Source organism: Lepisma saccharinum, chromosome 3 (genome assembly GCF_977018435.1).
Source record: "Lepisma saccharinum chromosome 3, izLepSacc3.1, whole genome shotgun sequence".
Lineage (NCBI taxonomy): Eukaryota > Metazoa > Arthropoda > Insecta > Zygentoma > Lepismatidae > Lepisma > Lepisma saccharinum.
In genome coordinates, this window is record NC_139231.1 from 42,479,704 (window position 1) to 42,503,550 (window position 23,847).

General features: G+C 36.8%; 1 protein-coding gene across 2 annotated transcripts in view; it reads left to right on the forward strand.

Annotated features, from left to right (window-relative positions):
- The window catches only part of LOC145984996 (uncharacterized), a 118,215-nt gene that overhangs the window by 12,382 nt on the left and 81,986 nt on the right, over nt 1-23,847 (forward strand). Inside the window, exons 2-5 of one of the 2 annotated variants that reach the window (XM_083118481.1) lie at nt 3,796-3,875; nt 9,078-14,484; nt 21,168-21,298; nt 22,550-22,745. In XM_083118481.1, the coding sequence (XP_082974607.1) occupies nt 9,116-14,484; nt 21,168-21,298; nt 22,550-22,745 (5,696 nt within the window). In that variant the 5' untranslated portion in view covers nt 3,796-3,875; nt 9,078-9,115. The remainder of the gene's footprint in view (nt 1-3,795; nt 3,876-9,077; nt 14,485-21,167; nt 21,299-22,549; nt 22,746-23,847) is intronic. The other variant, XM_083118482.1, reaches the window with a different exon arrangement.

Here is a 23,847-nt window from a genome sequence, read left to right on the forward strand (position 1 = left end):
TTTGCTTGCTTAACTTGTAGATTTAAATTTCCTGACATGGTCCTTTTAGCAAGTTCCTCATTAAATGAATATACGGTCAAAGGAAAAGCAAAACTATCATTTCAAGTTTGGCAATGTATTAAATAATTAATTGTGATCATTTATTTTTCCTACCCCAAACTTAAGATACGTTGTGTGAACCCTACTTTGAGATTCCCTTGCTAGCCTCTGCTATCGCTTTAATCTGTGCTTTTAAAATAAAATTTGTCACAATATTAAAGAAGATATAATCTTATGTATGCCAAACACAAATGTACGAGTTGTTGGCCGTATACTGTATCGTGGAAGATCCAATCTCAAAGGAGGTGAATGATTTATAGAAAAAAGTTGCAGTGCATGTTTTGTAAACTTGAAGTTAAAATAAAGAAAACTAAATTAGCACTTAACTGCTTTTATCCCTTTGCTTCAGTAGTTTAGTAGTTTAAACCACCAAACAGCGAATTATTCAACACTTTCATTTTCAGCGTGAAAAGTATTTTAGACCATTTTTAAAATTATTTTAAGGTTATTCTACAAGTCATCAAGTTCCCAGCCCTAGCGATGACTAATCTATGCTTCCTATCTGATTTCTGCGTCTGTCACGTGGTATCTGATTGTCTGCTTCAATTTAGATAGCTGGCAGGAATTTAAGGTTTCCAAGTCTTGGAAGAAATCAACGTCATTTCCATGAATCCGAAGAAATATTTTGTGAAACTCTTTTCGCCTTCTGAAAAAGTTTCCGCCAGGACTCAGCATCGATCTTTACGACCCATGTTATACAAGTGAGCACGTTACCACTACGCCACAGAGGCCACTAGTGCTGAACGTAAAGTTCAAACAATGACAATCCCACAGCATAGATCTTTTAATTTAATAAATTCTCGTATCCGTATTTCTCAAATGACGCAAAATAATATTGTAATTACGAAGCTTTCTTTGTGAGGTGACTTTCTCTCTCCCACTTGTGAAATCCAAAAGCCTTGTGCTTGGCATCTCTTTATTTTCCGTTTCTCAGGACTTTGAACTTGTGTACACACGAACGCACTACTTGGGCATCCATTAGTAATTCCCCGCACGTTTCGCATAATAGTTTTTACGAACAAGATATTTTGTTAAACAAAACTATCTAAATAGTTGATTTTCATATTTTAAACTACACGTTGGGTACAAGTTGTTTCTGTGGTGTAGTGGTATTGTGTGTGACAAGGGTCGTAAGAAGATCCCCAACCTCAACAGAAACTATTTCAGATGGCAAAATGTAAAGTCATTCACCTCTTTTTTGAGAATGGATCTTCCATGATACAGTAGTCAGCCAGCAACTGAAAATGCATTTGTGCTTGGCGTACGTAAGATTATATCTTCTTTAATATTGTGACAAATTTTAGTTTAAAAGCACAGATTAAAGCAATAACAGAAGCTAGCAAGGGAATCTCAAAGTAGAGTTCACACAACGTATCTTAAGTTTGGAGTAGGAAAAATAAATTTATCAACAATTAATTTTAATGTATTGTCAAACTTGAAAATGATAGTTGTGATTTTCAATTGACCATATATTCGTTTAATGACAAACTTGCTAAAAGGACCATGTCAGGAAATTTAAATCTACAAGTTATGCAAGCAAATGCACTTAAAATTCACGAAACAAGAAGGAAGAAGAAAAATAAGCCTCAAATTAAGGAAAATGTAACGAAAAAAGGCAAAAACCACTGAAAATGACCTAAAAGCCAAAAGAATGCTGGCAAACGCAAAGAATTAATGTTTTCTGGTTCTACCTGAAGGCAAACGGACTGATATTCTGTTTAGCATTGTTTTGTAAAAATTGGAGAGCTCTGGATTTGAACCTGCTAACCTTAACTCTTTGGAAAAACATATTTCTGAAGCGAGTACTTTACCAATACTCTACAACACGGTTTGTAGCAAATGCTTTGAAATGTATTGATGATTGCTCAAGCTATCACTTTTCTATGCAAGGAACACATTTTTGCTGCAAATTGCGAGATTCTTTAATTTTCGCTCATTGCAGAGTACTTTGCAAGGTGGTGTTACATTTATTTGCATAAACTATTTGTAATTATGTCCTTTTGTGTTCAAACTTGACAGCGATTTCCTGCAGGTGTACCACAACTAAGTGCAGTGTTTCCAATCTCACAACAGTTTCTCTGATTCCCATTTTAACATACCGAATCACATGTATTCTCTTAAATTATTCCTCATACTTGAGTTTTCCGTTTTATTCTCTATTAATGTGTTGAGCAATTATAGTTTCTGACTTCATATTTTTAAAAAGAATTTAAATCTTTCACCACAGGGTTTCTCGCCTAGTAGAGGGACCTGTAATAAAGTTGGCTACTCTCTGCTCTTTCTCAAGAGCTATGTTGCCAAATTAACAATTTTTGGTCTTAGAAAACTTTCAGGGCGGTCAAATAACATTGGGAGAAGTATACCTTGACAGTATAGTGTGAAGTCTGTGAGACATCAGTATTTTAATGGTTTGTGTATTGCATTTTGTTCTGTGAAGATTTACTGACACACAAGTAAAGATTCTATTTAGTATATACTTCGAATTATGAAAATTGTTTCAATACTAAACATTATAATATGCTATTAGAATAGAACTCATAAATTCTGATCATTGTAAGGAATTTGGCTTTCATTGATATACATAACATTACGTATTTGCATTTACAAATGCCATTCTAGTTTGTGTAGTGGCTAGTACCATCACCTTTGGGGTGTAAAGGGTGAACCTTTCTGAATGTCAACTTATCTTTCATGCAGCACACCTTGGCCTGCATTTTGTAGATTAACGGGACACATGTGGACTCTCAGCCAGTATAATTCTCTGTGAGAAGTGTGTTGTGGGCTATCCATGCATTTTTGTGATTGTTGTTTTATCCATTTCACCTTACCACCATTAATGCTCATCTTCGCGGTTAGCTTAGAGTGACAGAAAAGCAAAGTAAAATAAATCAAATTAATCAGTCAACATCATCACCATTGATTCCCAGTGAAGACACGGTGCAGTTCCGATTAACCTGTCTTAGCATTAAATTGGACCAAAAAAAAAAGTTGCCTTTTTTGGCTTTGTAGTTGAGTAGTATGCTTTGGGTATGTCTTCATGCTTGTTTTACTCAAACAAGACAGTATATTGCGTTTGATGTTATTGCAATAACTGGGATAAGAAATTACTTTTAGACTTTAAAATGTTCATTTGTTTGCTTTCATTTGCCTTATATTCAGAATGTGGCAGAATGTTGTAAAATTTGAATTTTTAATTCCAAATGTCTCATTAAATTAGTTTCAGATGTTAAGGAACAAATATTTTGAATGTTTAAATAACAGCCATTCAACTATTCTTTATTAATCATGAGATTGTGATATGAATGTTTAAGTCCGAAATATTACTTTCTATTTGCATCCATCCACAATTTGAATGTGTGTTTCAGAACAGTTTTTCTTTCTTCACAATAGAAAAGTAAATGCACAATACAGGAAAAAGCAAAATCTGCTTTTCCATTGATATTAGTAACATATTTAAAATGGAAATTGATCTTTCTTATCAAAGTGGTTATACTGGTTTCAAAATTTTGTGAAATTGAGCCAACAACATTTACAGTTGTATTTTCTTCTGGCAAATATTCGTTGCCATGGCAAGTTCACTGTTCAACATTCTCTGCTGTTTTCCCTTTTGGAGTAATGGATTGCAATATATGTGTGCCTATTGACATCTTGTTGAGTGTAAATATTATTTTGTGCAACTATTTCTGAATCTTGCAGGCACTCATGGTAGTTTCATAGGAGAGTAATGCTGTTGAATACAGCTCTGCTGACTGACTGAAAGATCTGCTTGAAAACTTGTAAGTGGAGTTAAACTCTTGTGTCTGCATGTATGTAATCTAACTAAGAGTTACGAAATGTTCCTTCAGTGTTACACATTTAGTTGTGTTTTAATTTCTGCATGATACAGATTTGTAATCATAATTGACTTGAAATTCCAAAGTTTGGGGTTCTTTTGTTGTAGGTCTCTCAAAACAGGTGGCATTTGGTATATACATAGTGTATCTTTTTTAACATTGCCCTTTATTTCTTGGATTTGATTAATCCTTTTTTCTGTAGATAGAAAGTGTAGCAGTTTTTCAGGACAGTCAGTTAGGTATAGGATCAGTATTAGTCTAGTTTGCGTACAATAATGAATGGTGGATAACTTTTCCTTGAATGTTTCTTCTTATGGTTATAGGATACTTTTTTGTTCTTTCATTCCTTACATTTGCTGTAGTAGTGTTGGTTACTTTCCTGCTTCTGTTTATTTCAGGCTTGTGGTTTAGATACTAATACTTATCAAGTTGCCGAATCTCCTAATTAAAGTTTGGATTTTCACGTAATTTTAAATTCCTTTGTATTAAAATGTAGACTGTAATGTTTTGAATTTTTTCATCTTGTTTCAGGCCTGATAATGTATTTTTGTGGAACCCATAACTTCTTTTCTTATTTCCACTTTTTTTGCCTTTCAACAGTTCAGTGCATATCTATTATGTTGTTGGTATCCCTTCAACAATTTTATCTAATCACCATTCATAATCATAATTTGCAATTACTTGAAAGTAGCATAAAAACAGTACAAGAATATTTAAAAAAGATACAACAGAATACAAGAAATTGGAGTCTGTAACTGTTCCACTGAGAAAATTAATACCGTGCGTCCATTTCGATCTTCAGCCGAGAGATCGGGAGAAGCGTGGCGGGCGGTGCTGACGGAGATGCCGACATTTGCGGCCTGTAATGCCCGCTTATTTTTATGGACATATGCAGACATTTATATAAATATTGCAAAACGAGCACTAACCTGTGTTATAAGAGTTGTTCAAACTGATATCCACCAAGTGCCAAGTGTGTAGACTTTCGGGGAGAATACGTTGAATAGCCTGAAACTTTCGTGCCTGTAGCTAAAGTCCTTCTGGATCGGCAGCTAAAGTCCTTCTGGATCGAGCCGAGAACTCATCAGCCCCCCTCGTAACGTGAACCTTGCGGCTGGCATTCCAATCCTCTCACTGACACAACACATATACACGCTGCAATAACACAAACAAGTAACGGCAAGTAACCAATAATAACACTCTTGTGCACAGTACGAAATTAACACGCTCTTGGTTTACATCTGCTCGCCACTATATTCATTCACAGCTCTGTCGCGAAGTAACAAAAAAACTCGAGCTCGGAGATTTCGGATTGCAAGGAAGCTCACAAACACCATTGACTTTTAACGGTTTCGTCTACAGCGTAATCTTGATACAGTGTTGCACATTCGAAACCTCCAAACGATCCCCATCGGCACAAAACTCTTTCAAGGATATAAACTTAAGCAGGACGTTACTGGTCAAAACTATGATTAAAATGTTTTATTATCTGTGGCTCTTAACATCGTTTCTAAAGCATATTTTTTTTGTGTATATAAGGGTAGAACTTGGATGAATTGCAGATGATAAATTATAACACAGGTTAGTGCTCGTTTTGCAATATTTATATAAATGTCTGCATATGTCCATAAAAATTAAGCGTTCATTACAGGCCGCAAATGTTGGCATCTCCGCCAGCGCCGCCCGCCACGCTTCTCCCGATCTCTCGGCTGAAGATCGAAATGGACGCACTGTAGTTCATACTCGTAGCCCAGAGGCTCCCAAACTTTTATCGTTTCGCGGTGCCCTTAGTGTTTCAAGATTTTTCCACGGCACCCAAGTCAGAATGTAGGCCTATCTAACACTTGCAATGCTTAGTTAGTGTGCTTGCCTTAAGTTAAAGAAATAAACACATATTTCAAATTCAGAAACATTTTGTGTGTAAAAAGTAGTAAATAAGCACACATTAGGAATAAGTGATGTTTCAGTGAAATTATTGGAACATTTTGTGGCACCCCTGCAAGCCAGCCCTGGCACCATGGTGCACATTTGGGGAACCACTATCGTAGCCTATTTTGGGACCATGTTTATTTGTTAACACTTCTAAATCCTCACCTTAATCATAATTATATAGTGGAGCAGTGGGAAGATTTTTTTCTATTTTGTGCGCACAGTCCTTAATGAAGCTCATTCATGTAATAGTGAATATAGTTTATTATGAATGGATCATCACAAATTTGGTGATAACTATATGTCAGTTAAAATCAGGATAAAAACGAGACATTTGAGACCTCCTTGATGGCGCAGTGGTAGCATCATCACCTTGTAATCAAGGGGTCCCTGGTTCGATACCCGGTGGAGGCACATAGTGGTTCAGATCCCACTTTAAACTGTAGGTTCAATCCCAATTAACCTTACCGTGCATAAAGTGGACTTAAAACACCAACTCAATCCAATCCAAAGACATTTTGAGGATATCACATCCCTGCCATCTTCTCTGCTGCCCATTGTGAGGATAACTTTTCTCCAGACCTTAGCTTCCTGAAGGGGTAACATTGTATATAGATTACAGGTTATAGTTTTCAGTGTTTTTGAGTTGAGATTTTTGCCATTGTTGTCAAATTTGTAAGTTGCTCAGTTTAGAGCAGAGTTTTCTGTTCATTCTGTTACTGGTTTGAATCTTTTTGTCTGTTGGATGGGGAGGGGTATATCCTTTCACCATGGTTGTTCACCAATTCAATTTCCCTCGCCTAAAATCCTGTTTTGACATTACATTGTTTTGGATCAAGGTTTTAATATTGTTGGTAATGCTATCTTGTGGCCATGTTTCAAGATATGGGGTTTGTTTTATGTAAGAATCATTTTTTTTAGTATCATTATATGTGGGCAGGGCAGTATGTTAAGTACAAGGGTCGTTCAAGGTTGACTGGGATTTTCGTACGTAAAAAATTGATGAATAGCCGGATCATGATGAAACGTGCGGGTGACGTAATGTATTCCTTCGTTAGTAACTAGCGCCCAGCATGACGTATTTCGCGCAAGCGCAGCATTTGCATCGAACATGGCGGCAAGCAGTGTGTCTGTGGCTGTGGAGCAGCGGTGTGTAATCAAATTTCTCGTGAAGGAGAAAGTGAAACCAGCCGAGATTTTCAGACGATTGCAAGCACAGTATGGTGAACAAATGATGTCGCGGACAAGAGTGTACGAATGATGTGAGCAGTTTCGCGAAGGACGGGAGCTGGTGACAAATGAAGTGCATGGACACATTCGCCCGACTGCAGTCACACCAGTGAATATTGCACGTGTTGAGCAAATGATTCTTGAGAACCGGCGAGTAACAGTGCGGGATATTGCTGCCGAGGTGAATATCAGTGTCGGGAGTGTTGAGACAATCATTCACGACCACTTACGCTTCCGCAAAATCTGTGCAAGGTGAGTTCCCCGCCAGCTGACATTCGATCAGAAGTGGACACGCAGGACGGTCTGTGAACAGCTTCTGAATTGGTTTCGAGCAGAAGGTGATGAATTGTTGCAATCCATCATCACGTGTGATGAAACATGGTTGCACAATTCAACCCCAGAGACCAAAAGACGCAGCATGGAGTGGCGGCATAAAGGTTCCCCGCCCCAAGAAAAGCAAAACGCAGCCGTCCGCTGGAAAGATCATGGCAAGTGTCTTCTGGGACATGAAGGGCGTTATCCATGTGGATTTTCTGGACAAAGGGAGCACGATTAATGCCCAGTATTACTCCACATTGTTGAGTGGTGCTGTAAGAAAGTCCATTCGCAAGAAAAGACCTGGGATGTTGTCTGGAAATGTCATTCTTCTCCATGACAATGCCCGCCCTCACACGGCCAATGTGACAACAACTCTGGCCGACATGCGCTGGGAAGTTCTGCCCCATCCCCCCTACAGTCCGGATATAGCCCCCAGTGATTATCATTTGTTTGCACCCCTTAAAGACCATCTGGGAGGGAAGAAATTCACGACAGATGAAGCACTGCGGAGCGATGTCCTCCAGTGGCTACGACAACAACCAAGTTCTTTCTACGCCAAAGGAATTCGGGAGCTGCCAGAATGATGGCAACGGTGCCTCGGCGCGCACGGAGAATAATTTGAAAAACTGACATAGTTTGGTGTTTCTTCTGCTACCTATTTCCTCTGCAGAAATAAAAGTCCCGGTCAACCTTGAACAACCCTTGTATTAGAAGCATAGAAGCAACACAATTGGAGATCCAATTCTGTACAGTGGTTTCTTTTTTGTATTGCACTTCAAGGGAGTGTTGTCAACCCAAACATTGTTTATCAAGGATTCAATTGTACACTAGGGATGGGTGGATACAAATCTTGGAATTTCCAGATGTCACCACCAGGATTCAAGATGTAGATATTGTATCCAAAAATTAATACTTGTCTATTGGATTAAGGATTTGAATCCCACTGGTTTTAGCATGCAATGTTATTTTGACAATGTCTATTGCTTTGAAATATACACACTCTAACACTAACACTGTGCTTCGAGAGAGCACCTCTTCTCTCATCTCTAGGTGAAATTTCTGTGTCCAGTGGTAGGAATCGAACCTACAGCAGACCTGTGATTTTTGCTCCACGTTGCCTCTCACAGTTCTGTACTAATTTTTGCTCCATTTATGCTACTATTTGTAATTTTTAGAAGAGGAGACCATATGGGCTTAAATTCTACACTGGGATGGCTTATATGGTTTTGTACCATTGCTGTGAAGGCTAGTCACAATATCTGACTTTACTCTGAGCCCATACCGAGCATCTATTTCTCTGAAAGTTACTGTCAGTGGTTCTCCATTAGCATGCAATATTAATTAAACATTGTCTAGTGTCACCGTTATTGTATAATTCAGATTCTATTTGGTTCAGTCTCTCAGTTGTGTTATCTTCAGATTCTGTGTTCAACCATACACCTTCTAAGAATGGTCCATTAGTTTTATTTCATATCCTGTTGTTGGTTGTTTCCTTTCATCATCCTCACACTTACTCTAGGGAGAGGGATAAAAAAAAACAAGTACAATAGCTAATGTTCTTTTAGTTTGTCAATGCAAGAAAAACAATTCCCATTGTGAATTACTTTTGAAGAAATGTTTGTAGGTTCCCTCCTGGGTAATGAAGTAAAATATGTTCATTTATTCTAGGTAAGAGCATATCAGTTCATAGCTGATATGTTTCAAAGATGAGTGTGCAAGGCGAAACTGCATGTGAACTCTCTAGTTCAGATGGGAAGAGTGAGCTGAACTCTGTTAACACTGGAGAAATTATAGTCGCAGAAAAGTGTGTCACAGTGCAAGGTGTTTGTAGAAAGTCGGACGAATTTAATGATTCAGAGACTCGGAATGTAGAAAATACAGCAAGGACCAACAACGATCATGATTGTATTCATGGAAATTCACACCAAAATTGTGACAAGGGTACAAAACCTTCTGATGTAGGAGAGAGAGACTGTGTGAATGAATCTCCTGATACTGTTAAAGGGCTTGAACAGTCATGTTCAAAGAATGAGGCTGCATGTACCGAGAAAGTTGACGGTAGTAGAGTTAGAAATGTTATCGGGTTACATAGTTCCGACGTTTGCCCAAAGGTAATTGCAAAGGTAGGGAATTCTGATTTTAGTGAAAAGAGCTGCCTAAGACCCAGTGCGAATAGTTCGTCAGTTACAGTTCAGAATGCATGTCAACTTGCAAATAATGATTCTTCCAAACCAGAGTTGAAAAAGAGAGAAGAACAGAAGACTTGTAATGTAGGAGGGGCAATTAGTTCTGTTTCAAGTGACTTTCGAGTTACTGCTGTTGTTGGAGATAATACTTCCTGCAACTTGACATCAGTAGAAGATTCAAAGACAAATGTGACAATCAGAAAACCCAGATGGAATCTCTTGGGTTCTTGCCAGGATGAAGTGGAACCAAATTCTGTTAATGTTTCACTGAAGGATGATAAAGTTGACAATGTGCAATGTGGAGAAAGGGGTGATGAAGCTGCAGAAAAACAAAGTCACAAAATGCTTGACAGCAAAGAAAATGTTGGTGAATGGCAAAAAGATATTGACAGTGAATCATGGGATCAGCATAATGATATCTTACATAACAAGGAATTGATTGACAGTATTATAGAACCAGATTCTGTGTGTGCATGTTCTGATGACGAAGAATCCCGCAGTAGCAAGGGACATGAATTGAAAGTGACTGACTTAAGTACCAAAGTGACAATGGAATGTAACACAATGAGCAATGAGAAGAACACTAGTGGTGCATCAAATGAGCTAAAGCAAGTTTCAACAGAGAAACGTGAAAAGACTCCAGAACATGAGACCAAAGATAAGATAAGAGAAGTTGAAGAGAGAAACCAGGTTGGTGGTGTCGACTTTCAAAGTGACAAGCAGCTTGCTATCAAAGGGTTTTCTGGCAAAGAAATGGAGAACAGGGAAATTGAAAAAAATCCAGTGAAAGTAGGTTCAAAATCATCAGTGGAGCTTCTAGATACTAAAGGAACAGAAGCACCAGCATCGCAGACTGTTAACAGACAGAAAATTGTTTCTCAAAATAAAAAAATCAGTGATGCTGTTCCATGTAAGGATGTGCCAAAGACTATATCTGTTAAGACCTTGAGTACTAATGGCAAAAAGTCTTCTGAATGTATTGAAAAGAGTAATACCAAAGAACTACCATGCTTGAAAGCAAATGAGAGGATTGATGAACGTAGCATGTCTAAAGATGATTGGAAATATAAGAGAGGTAGTCGAGAAGTGGATAAAAAGAGTAACCTAGATTCTAGAAGAACAGATACAACTTCCAATCCACGTTCAAAGAAAGAGGAAAGTAGCATGCTAAATACTGCTGAAATGTCCATCTTGCAGAAAAAGAAAGTGAATGCAGCAGTAACTGCTAAAAGTTCTATTGGTTCGCAGAAAAGTGAAACAGCAAAAACTGTAAATGTAGACATGCCAAGTGAGAATACTAGTTGTGAAACAGAACATACAGAAGTTGAAGCAGTGATCATTGCACGTACTGAAGGACTTGCCAGTATTTTAGCTAATTATGATCAAGTACAGGCTATGGATATTGATAGTTGTAAAGTTGATACTTCCAAAGATAATTTGACCAATGTACAAGGTAAGAAGGAGTCTGTCTCATTGAAATGTTCTGAGAAAGATGATAAAGTAGATGTTGCTGAAAGTGGTGATAAGGCTCAGAGGACAATAGTAAAGGTGAGCTCCAAAGAGCATCTTGAAAGCTTGCAAAAAGATAAAGCAAAACCTTCAACAATTGGCATTCCCAAAGAAAGCATACTGAAGTGTGAAGAATTCAAGGTGACCAGCATTGAAGTGCCAAAAGAAAGCTCCAGTAGTGCACAACGTAACTTGGCGGTTGATCAGAAATGTAATTTAAACCCAGAGCGAGAAAAACCATGTAGTACAGGCAGTTCACAGAAAACAAAAGAAAATTTCACCAGACTGGCCAATGTGGCTGAGGAAATTACTGACAATCTGTGGAACAAGAGCTTGGTTGATTATTCATCCGAAGAAAGTTGTGACAGTTCAGAAAGAGACATAGTTTCTGTTGATGATATATTAAAGACTGAAAAAGCAGAATCTGCAGATTCTGATATATATCCCAAATTGCAAGCAGATGAAGGAATTGAGACTGTAAATATTGAAGTTGAAATCTTGAAAGAAAACTCAGACAAACTTCTGCATAATGATGATCCTGCGAAAGTTGAAAGGATTAAAGAATGTAAAGGAAATGTAACAGATGTTATCCACACTGAAACTTCCAAAGAAAATTTGCTGACAGATGCAGTCACCAGTGCTGTAAGTAGCAAAGAGATCTCTGACAAATTTCAGAAGTCAAAAGTTCCCACTGTAGCTAGTTCTGGCAGTTCAGTGAAAGATACAGCAGCAACATCATCACTCACTAACACTTTGAAAGAAGAATGTAATAGTTCACTTCTGAAGTCACCATCTTTCGAAGTTTGTAAGGAAATCTCAGATATATCACGGAAAGGTGCAGAGTTTGCAACAACTGAAGCGCTGAGGGAACACACTGTGAGAGAAAATAATATGGTGAACAAGGATGTTGAATCTTCAGTACAAGTTTGCAAGGCACATACTGAAAGTGAACAAAAAAATGGAGATGCAAATGTAACCTTCATTGCAAGTTCCAAAGAACGTTTCGTTATTTTCCATGATGAAGAAAGAGAAGTTAGCACCGTCAATTTACTTGAGAGTGAACCAGTAATATTTGAAAACATTGAAACCAACAAAGGAAATTTGGATAAGGTAGAGAAAACTGATGAGGTAAAACCTGCAACAGCTGATACCTGCAAAGGAAACACAATTCTTCCACCAAAAACTGAAGTCAGAGTTACAGTAGAAGTCCCGAAAGAAGACTTGAATATTCCACAGGGAGGTGAATCATCAAACGTGGTAAGTGTTGAAGTCTCAAAAGAAAAATCGGATAATCTGCATTTAAGTGATGCAGTTGAAGATACAAGCATCCAGAAAGTAGGATGTAGCTCGGGTAGTATAGAGATGGATACAGCAGTCCAGCAGTCTTACACTGAAAATTCTGAAGGTAACAGGGAAAGTCTTGGTTTGCAGAACAGCACAAAAGTAGCTGATCCAAATGTTAACACTAGCAGTGATGCATGTCAAATTTCAAAGGGCGAGAAACTTTATGATGAAAACTCAAAAATTACAAGTCTTTCTGGTGATGTAAAGGAGGTCACAACTACAGGCAATACAACTGAAATCGAATCAAGAGGGGCAGAAATTGTTATGGAAGATGATAAATCAAATTTGGAATTATCAAAGAGTGCAGATGAGGAAATTGTGATTGAAGTTGATGATCAGGATGTAAAGGATGATACTACAAAGTTGGACATGGCTGGGACACAACAAAAAGAAGTACTTTCTGATGAGAGAGATTTATGTGCATCAAAGGGCAGCAAGTCTCAGCAACTTGTAAAAGTGGACGAAAAGCCTTCAGATGAAAATTGGAGTGCAGAAAGTAAAATTGCCATTTCTCAAGATGAAAGCAATTTGCAGAAGACAAGAGATGATGTGAATAGTAAAAATAAAATTAATGTGGAGGAAGCAGGACTGAAGCAAAACCTGAGTAAGAGTGTGGAAAGCGTGAGTGAAGAAGCCATCAAGAGTATATCTGATCAAAGGGACATTGGCATTCCTCAGTCAGAAGTGGTCGTGGACATTCCAAAAGTGCAGACATCAGAAATTGCTGTAAGAACTAAAAGAAGTCTGGATGATGACAGAGAAGGTGTGATTTTGGAAACAAAAGAGAATGAACGAAAGAAAATATGTGTTAGAGCTATTGGTGTTGAAGAAACTGAACAAGACTCAGCGGATAAAGTGAATGATACAGATGGAAGCATTGAAGATTTAACAGTACTAACTGAAATCACTGAAGTAAATAAAGATACATCAGGCATACCAGATGAAGATGCTGCTCATAATACTGAGAGAACTAGTGATGTTGAAGAAACAGAACAAGACTCTGTGGATAAAGTAAATGATGCAGAGGGAAGCAGTGAAGATTTAACGGTGCTATCTGAAATCGCTGAAGTAAATAGAGATACATCTGCACTTACATCATACGTACCAGAGGAAGATGCTGTTTGTAGTACTGAGAGAGCTAGTGATGTTGAAGAAACAGAACAAGCCACTGTGGATAAAGTTTGTGATGCAGATGGACACAGTGAAGATCTAGCAATGCTAACTGTAATCGATGAAGTAAGTAAAGATAAACCTGCACTTACATCAGACATACCAGAGGAAGATGCTGTTCCTAATACTGAGAGAGCTAGTGATGTTGAAGAAACAGAACAAGACTCTGTGGACAAAGTAAATGATGCAGAGGGAAGCAGTGAAGATCTAACAGTGCTAACTGTAATTGATAGAGTAAACAAAGATACATCTGCACTTGCATCAGACATACCAGATGAAGATGCTGTTCGTAATACTGAGAAGCAACATGTGAAGGAGTCAGGATTAGATGATACCACAGTCGGCAACAAGGACGTATTGACTGGCCTTAATATCTTGCCAGTAGGATCTGCCGATAGAGATGTAGCAGCTAGGGAGAACTTGTCAGTGGAGTCTCATGAAAGTAGCAAGAGTAGCGAAGCTGATGTAATGTTCATTGGAGACTTTGCAACAAGCACCCCATCATCAAAAGTTGTTCCAGTAGATAGTAAAAGACAGAGCGTGGAACCTGTCACAGCGAGTTATCATTTAAAACAAAGTGCCGGCAATGATATCGAAACTAAACAATTGACTACTTGGAAAGACATGCCATGTGAGGAGTTACATATTTCCTCTGGTGTAGAAAGACCAATTACCCTTGAACAAAAAGTTGCGTTACTTCAGAGAAGAATGGAAACGGCCATTGAAAATGCACTGGAGGAAGTGGAGGAAACTAAATATGTGTCGGCAAGTTCAAGAGAGATAATTCTAGAATCAGGAAAAGATCTCCATGTAGTTAAGAGTCCTCCTCCTGCTGAGGCTGCAGCAACATCTGGTGACACTTCTAGGTGAGTACAGGACTATCATTTGAGGCATTTAAATTGTGGCATTAGAGCATGTTTGGCTTGGTAGCATTCCTGTTTACTATGGCATTGATGTTTAGAGCTTCTTAACCTGGAGTAGAACAGCTTGGGTACATAGTGGGTGGGTAAAGTAGATATTGGTTGGGTATGTATTTGTCGATTAGTGTGATTAAGTAGTAATTAATGTGTGTGTGTATGTGTTCCTTTTTGTGTACGTGATCATCTTTTAATTGTAGTGTTGTATATAAATTGTGCATTAAGTGAAATTTGTTACATGTATATTTTCATTATCTTTAATAAATTGAAATATTTGTCTGTTCAACTTGTCAAATATACAGAAATACCACCACAGCTTTTTCTGGCCTTGTCGGAAAGGGTCAAGACTGTATTTGGAGCGAATATCCTCAAAGAATAGTCTCGCAGTTTGGTCTTAAAGTCGTTCGACTGCAGCACCAAATACGATCAGTAGGCTAAACTGAGGACATGTTGTTTTTCCTGTGTTTAAACACTTGTTTTTCACCATAGAAGTCACATATCATTTTAAAATGCTCTTGTACATACATTTCCACACATTGGAAATACTTCAACCAACAACTTGCTGGCTTTCTACCTCCGTGATTTGAAACAAATGAACAACGAGGCATGAGTTAAGTACTCAAGCCTAAAAGCGATGAGTTCTCTGCGCTATGGTCTCGATTGCTCGTTTAATTGGCACTGTCGAACTGCACTAGGTGACATCACTTCCAACAAGACCATACTTCAAGTCTGCTCTTTGTACCGTGGACACAGCCTCTGTAATTCATAGTTTAAGCACTTCATCCGTTAACTCTATCTGCAATGTGTGAATACATTGTTAAATATACGGAATGTTGAAAGGTAGGGAAACTCTCAATTTTCTGTTTATGCATTCTATAATTTAGTAATTTCTGCTTATGCGTGGCTTCCGAATTCCATCGATTGAGAGCTGGAGAAAATTTCACCAACCAGTCTGAAAAAGTAAACTCAGCAAGTTGTTACTATGGATATGATGGTCAATTGATCAGACTCCACTTCGTGTGACTTCTGTACTTGCAGGGACATGACCAGTAAACACAGGCTGTTTTCTCTTTTAATATAAATATACAATATGAGGTACATTTCAAAAGTAGGGACAGATTGGTTATATGGAATAACAAGCACGATAAAAATGTATTAGTGGACACATCAATTCCACTTATCTGCAATCACTATTATTTGCAATCACCTTTGGTATCATGGAACATGCTTTTTTTGTTTCCTCAGTTTGAAATTCCATGGGAGTTTAGCCAGTCCAGCACTACCTTATTCAACATCCCACTTTCCTGTGGATAGTTTTAGATAGCCAAATGTTCCAGTATTAATTGGGAACAATGTGGTCTATGAAATTACTAAGGGCCTCCCCGATGGCGTAGTGGTAATGTCGAATTGTGATCAAGGGGTTTGAGTACCTTAATCTCCAGGTCCAGTTCTGATTAGTGATGATTTTCTCACACTTTTACATTCAGAAGTGTAACAAATTTGTCGGTTTGAACACTGACCCTACCATCTCACTCTTAATCATAATTAGCTGCATGGCCTTCCCTAAAGTTACAACACCATTGCCATACTTTTTCTTCACCGACTGCTGCTGGACCTGACTTCACAACTGGCGGGATTGCTTATTTGCACAGTTGTCATTACTGCAACACAAAGACTGGTGAACGTATGGCTCAAAGGACTACTGTGCAGGCACAATCCAACCACTGTTGCCAATCACATTTTGTAATCGATCAGCCTTTGCGTTTGAAAGGCAGCAATCACCAATTGGTCACCATTCGCAGAAGGTTGTTAGTTGGCAGTTCTATCAGTTCTTTAATAGAATAAGTGTGATAATATTATTGATTTTTGAAACTCCGTACTCCAAGGCTTTTATTGCAAGATTAGCATGAAAGTATTTGTGAAGTCCATATGTATGTGTGTGTGTGTAATAATAGCTGATATTTGATCATATAATAAACATATACATACTTGTGGTTCAGAGTACTTAGCCTGGATTTCCTTGTAAGTAATATTTCAAACAACTTTTAGGTAAAAGACCAAATCATTAATTGTTGTTTTGATTATGCATTACATTCAAAGCCAATACCAGATGATTTGAAATCCAGAATTTTTGGCCAATCGTATTATAAACTAAACCTACATTAAATTCTCAGCCACATTTCGTGTTTTGAAAGGAGAGCTGAACTGATACCATTTTGACTTGATTCTGATACCCTTACCAATACTTTGAAATTGAAATAATTTTTGGCAGTTCAGGATACTTACAAACTTTACTACGTATTTTTCATTAGAACTATGCCACATCAATCTACCAGAGTTTTGCTTTATAATTTCACATTTAACTGTGATGTGATTTCCCCCCACAATGCTCTTAGGAAAATAGAGAAATTATGCTTTTTTCATGGTTTCCAGGGTATGTAGACTGAAAAAATGTTTGAAATTTTTGCATACCCTGTGAACTTCTCTGATCCCAGATTAGTATTGGCTGATATAAGTGATTAAATTTGAACCTACACTTTCTGATACATTGTTATTTTCTCAAATCACAGCCCTAATTAAAGTACATTACTTTGAAAATTAACTTCATTGTGGATGGATATTAATATTTTATTTATTGATTCTGTCACACACTTGCACACAGTCCAATGTATGTATGTATGAATTTGAATGTGTTGTTTGGTTTGTTACTTCAAGAAAAATACATTTTCTTGTGTCCTACGTATCTGTACATAGAAGCATGGTTTATCTTTCTCCTTTTTTTATACTTTATTGCAAATTGATGCTCTTTATTTGCATGTTTTTATTGTGCTGAATAATATTCAGTGTGGAATGAAATGAAATGTGTTGGATGATAGTGTAAGTGTCTTTGCAATAATTCATTGGTTGCTGTGTAGCAATAGAAAAAAAATCTATTTTACCGATACTGCAAAATGTAAAAAATGAACTCTCTTTGTCACGTTTGCTGTTTGGAAAGAATTCAAACTCAATGTATGCTGATAGAGTGTACGGGAAAGATTGAATAAACCACATGCAAAATAATGAGAAATTTTAATTATAGTAGAGCTAGAAGACTGATAAATTGTATTGTTATCTTCTTTTATGTGCTAGGTGTACAGCAGCTTTTGCAATTCTTGAGCATGATGTGCTCAGAAAGTATTTTTTTTTTATGTTCTTGTGTGGCAATTTGTGTGTGGTGTTCTTTGCACACCTTCTGTGTCAGTCTTGAACACTAGGCCTACCACATTTTTCCTTCACTCATTACTGTCTGATCAAACTAATAGCTGAAGTGTGGGAAAGATATGCAAATTAGAAATTAATATCACAGGATTTTGATTATTGGGTGTTTTAGCATATCAGTTTATTATAGAGATGGGAGAGATTAATTAGTATTTTACCAGTGTCGGCAGATAAAACTATATTGGAATTTTGATATATTGATAAATTTGTCAATAATTTTTTATTCTTTCTTTCTTTCTTTAAATAGTTGAGATTTCATTGCAAATAACACAGCTCGCAAATATTAAACAAAGCATAAGTCTCTACTTACGTGTGGTTTACTTTACTAATTCCAACGTTTTGGAATCATTGTCAGATCTTATCGTGGTTATGTCCCGAAATCACATTATTGGAAAAACAGACTAAAAATGGTTAAAAGGATAAAAGACCTGGGAGTAGAAAAACTCCACCTGCATTGCTATCATCAGCTGTCTTGCCTGATGAATTCACATCACTAACGTTCAGCACTGACCTTACTTTATTGATGCATATTTGTTTCTTCCTGCTGGCAATTTTCCTTCCCTCCCCATTCTTCTTACATGGTCAGGTAAACAAAACTCACTGTTGTAGTTAAAACTGGTGGCAAATGCTGGAAATTTTGTAGGAGTTTTAATGTGTTTCGTTACTAAATCTATCTCTTTCTCTCCAATATCACCATCATACCCAATCATTCTTTGTTTCCCATTTTCACAATTTTTTGTTTTAATTTTGAGCACACTTTATTTCAATTTCTCCTTAATGTCCTTGAGGAAGCATCTGGCAATTGATCCGGATTGTCTAAATTAGAAAGAACTTGTAAAGCACATGTACGTAGAGACTTACGATTTGTTTAATATTTCAAAGTTACGTGTCACTCTTGTCTTTGATGCAAGATGTTCCAAGTTTGATCCCCGTTGGGGGACACCAAAATTTCAGAATTGACCTTTGAGTATGAAGTTGGGTAGCTACTTGAAGTATTGTCATGTTAACCAATATATTAGGTTAACTTGTCAGCTTGTTTCTCTCTTGTGCCAGAATATTATAAAGACATAAATGAGAGGTGAGTTTAGGCACCTTGGGGAAAGCGAAATAATATAAGGACATAAGCCCTTCACCTTTTATGTACAGCAGTGGGAGGACAGTTCATAACTTTATACAACAGCCATGCCTAGCATTGATAATAATTGGCTACTGCTTATCAGGGTTCCAGCGATGGCTTCTGTTCATGCTCATGGTCTGTTGCAAACAAATGGGTATATCCTATTTGTAGCCTATGTGCCTCTTTGGCCCAGGGTGACTCATTACCAGGCTTGATTATGATGCAATCCACCATTCCTTTTTTCACTCAGAAGCACAACTCTCGTCAGTATCATTTCCTTACTTCTTTTACTGAACTTTCTTCAGACTCAGACTTCTGCAAGAAGTGGCTACTGGTTTTCTGAGTAACAACATTTGCTTTCCCTGCTTTCCAGGCTAGTGGATATGAGCTTGCCTGGTGCGTTTTGACCCTCAGAAGGCTTTTGTGCCATGGAATATTGTTTTGATATATTGATCTTTACTTATAATGTCCCCTTTGCATAACACTATGCCATTAAGATGGTGGAGGCTGAGCTCTTCATGTTGCCCATAGTGGAAGTTTCATGAGTATGCAGTTTTGTTAATTTTTGTAATTATAAAAATTCATGTATCATGTATTATTTTTCTTCATATTTTTTTTATAGGTGGTAAACATTTTTGTCATTTTATGGTAATCCCTGACTAACCGAAGGGCGATTCGTCAAATTGAAAATAGGCAGGATTGTAACAAGGGTTATTTAACAAAATAGAGAAATTATTGAAATATCAGATCAGTAATATTATTCACTATTTTACAAATGAAGTGCTACCCTGATCTGACACACTGTCCCTGATAATTTCTTGTTTACCCATGGAACACCCCCATATTTAGTGTACATACATACTGCCGTGTCCTTTTACATTAACATACACATTTTATGCCGTGCCCTTTTACAATAACATACACATTTTATCATACAGGAGTCTGGTTTATCGGCTTTGTATAGCTAGTGTTCTTTATTGAACTACGTAGATCCAGAGTGGAAACTAGCTTTCATTATGTTTAAATTATATTGAATTCTGTAAGACTTCATTAGTCTTGAAGCCTTCCTGCTGATGAATGATAAACAGATTATTTCATTATTACAGATTATGCATTCCTACCCTATAGATGAGAGTGGAAACCTTGCAAGAACTTACCTGGTCGATACTCTGAGAATATCTGTTCAATTAGTTTGGTGTCACACCTTTACTTTACATGGTCATTTGTGAGATTATGGATACCTCTTAGGAACAATATGCAGGATTGTGAGGGGATGCAGACTAACAATGACTATTTTGAAACAAGAAACAGTAAAATTTATCATGTAATACACACTGTTGAGTTCTTATGCCACAAAGTGTAAAGGATGACCTTTTCAGAAAACACTCCCTTATATTGTGAGTCCTGCATTGCAGGTTAACAAGCCTCTGGCACCCGGATCCATAGCCAGTATAATCCTCTTGTGGGGCTTTTGTTTTGTTCACATGTGTTTGTGGTGGTCATTTCTTAAATTTCATTTTGTCACCATTCATACCCATCACCATTAGTGAAAAAGTGAAAAGTGATGTTAAATAAAAGAAATCGCTGCAATTAAATTTCTTCTGAAGTTCTATCTGGACTTCGTTACACACCATATCCTGAGATGGTCCTGTGAATATTTTTTTGTTTGTAAGTCCACTTTATGCACAGAAAGGCTAATTGGGATTGGGCCTACGGTTTAAAGTGGGATCTGAACCACTATGTGGCTTTGCCGTGTATCGAACCCAGGACCCCTTGATTACAAGGTGACGATGTTACCACTACGCCATTGGGAGGCCCTAAATGGTGTAGTGAAGCTGGCTGGTGTATGCCATTGTGGATCATCACAATACATAAGTTCATTAAAGTCATTAACAATTTTCAAAGTTTGCGGAGCAAAACAAGTCACTCAAATTTTTTATTATTATGATTGTATTATTATTTTGGTCACCAAGTTCTCCTAGTGAGAATAAACTCTGAACACATTATAGTGTGCTGCTTTAAGAGCAGAATGCACTCTGTTCTCTGGAGGGTGTGGAACTGGTATAGATCACACCACTGTAAATATCAAACCGTCATTAAAAGATAGCATTTGTGTTGAAATTATATGCAATCTTGTAGTGAGAAGAGAATAAAACTCTATACCAAATTCCTTATTTTCTTGTACAGTCAAGCTATTTACAAATTATGTATTATGGAATGGTTTTGAAGGATTTCTCCTTTTTTTATTTATTTTCAGTGCATGCAAGGTTAATGTGAAACCAGATGACCAAACTCCAGAATTTATCAGTAGTCAATCCCTAACTCTGGTAATGGAAAGTGATTCAGAAGATGAGATTCCATCACTTCAAAATGAGAAAGAGACAGAAGGTGAGTGTCTCAAACTTTATCAAGTGGAATCTGTGTTTCATTTTTTGTATGTTTATCTTCAAATTAACCCTCCAGCAAAGGCTCCCCTACACTTTAGTGAGAAATTAAATAATACTACATAATATGCAAGTAGAGCTAGGATTTTTGTCATTTTATATTTTGTTTCTGCGTATTTAATTACACAAAAATGTATCAATAAATTTCTCAAGTTAACTTTCACATATGTTGCAAAGGATTCTACATATTATATTTTATGTAAAATTTTTGGCCATTTCTGTCATTGAAGTTGTGTGTTTCTATCATAACTTTGGACAGATAAGCTTAAAACTAAATTAAACTCTGTGGTGCAACAGCCCTTTTAGGGCTTGTGCCTATAACCAATGCCGATACTTGAAAATTGAAACAATTGATTGGTTCGGGAGTAAACCTTGATAACCTACAAACGTATGGAACTGATTAAAATGCAGATAAAAGTTCGTCAATTACATTGTGGCTTATGTATTACCGAGACCTTCCTGTATGTTTTCCCAATTAACAGCTACTGAATGGACTTTGTTCACTAATGTGTTAGTGAACTGTGACTGTGCAGCACCTCACCACAAAATTACTTCAAATTTGATTGGAGTGAGAGTTATCAAGTTTTACTCCTGAGCTGTCCAATTAAAAGTATTTTGGAATATTTATAAATTTTAAAACTGTATCAAACTGAAAATATTCAGAATTTCCACAAGATAATATATCATAAAATTTGTTTGCCCCCCAGAATGCTCTTGCTTCAATAAAAATGGTTAATTTCACATAATTTCGAGGATTTTAAGACTTTTTGAAGCATTTTTGCAGAGGCCACTAGATTTTGCAAAATTATCAGCTGGTACCAACACATCGACATCAGTATTCATTCGATCCTAGTATTATGTCAGGTTATAGTGTCATATTTTGAGTTTATTTTTAAGTGTTTTTTTTTTTAATATATATTTGACAGCATGAATCCAGTAATTTCATAAAGGTTCGCATAACCAGTTTGCAAATTGTTATATAAATATAAGTTTTCCTTACATGTGGTTTAAAAGGTTCTTTTCTAAAACCGATGTTTGGAATCTGTTGCTGGGTTCTTCTTCAGGGTATCCAAGAAGATCACATTAAAATGGTAAAAACAATCATAAAAATGGTTCAAGGAACATTAGAAACCACACATAAGTAAAACTTATATGATAATGAATCCAATTGTGAAGATGTTCTGTTTTAATCTAGGTTCTCCTAGTGATGCCTCTATGGTGAAGCCATCTGAACCTAGCTTAAAGATACCAAGTGGACCTGATGCTAATGTACAACCCTCCCAAGAATCAAAACCTACTTCTAGTGCAACTGCCATACCTAGCCAACCCTCACCATCCGATGACCAACCAAAGAGTGATACCCATGCTACTCCATCAGGTGATGCATCAAGGTATGGCCAAAATAATTTTGTTTTCTGGGAGAAACAACTATTTCATGTTATTGAATACAAAATGAATCAATTCTGATTTGAATGTTGATTCTGAACATTTGTTCATAGTATTTATAAGTATTAGTATTTAAGTATATCGCTTTGCTACTTAGCCAAATTAAACTAAATTATCCTTAGAATCAACGATTAGCACTGAGCTGACACCAATTTGAACTGGTAATGATGCTCCAGGTTCCAAATGGAGGAGTCCATGAAATCAGCTTAGAAGTGAAAGTCAGACGAATTTGTGAAGACCTGTAAAAGTCAGTGAAATGGTTTTTTTTTCTTTTTTCTTGTTGTTGTTCGTCAGGATCATAGACTTCAAAACACAGTTCCTACTTGTGTATAAAAAAATATTTAATTTTTCTTCATTTGCTTTCAATGATGTTGTTTTTCTCCATTTTTCTTCAATGGTGTTGAATATTTTTGATTCATAAGCATTATGTGGTGGTCTGAAACTTTAGCAGAGAAAGTGGAAGAGTCAGGCAATTTCATTTTCTGGTGCTAAATTAATGTAAATTTTAAATAATTGTAAGGATATTCAGACTACAAATGTGTTGTAACTAGACACCTAAACTGTTAAAAATTATTAACTGATATTGGTGAGAAAATTCCAATCAATAATTTCCAATACTGAAACTGGTGTCAGCTCAACTCAGATGTAATTATGGTATAGTCAAGATAGTTAAATAGCAGGTACTGAACCAGAAGAATACACATCACTCACAAAGTTTTGTCATAAAACTAATGAAAAGATCTGTTTTGCATCATTTGTTTGTGTTTTGTGTATTCTGGAAAATCAATTTTAAAATTCAAATCAAAACTGGAAATACAGGTACATGCATATCAGCTTGAATATCTTTTTTGATATTTGAAGGAAAGGATATGATGGTGGAATTAAATCAAGAATATTGTGACTTGTATGAAATGATTTTAGTTTTAAAGTTAAAGTCATGCTACATATGGTCCCATTGATGCTATTTTCTTTTTCTATTTTACATTTTACTTTTTTTGGTCCTAATGAAACAAACAAAAATATATATATTCCTGGATTATACATTTT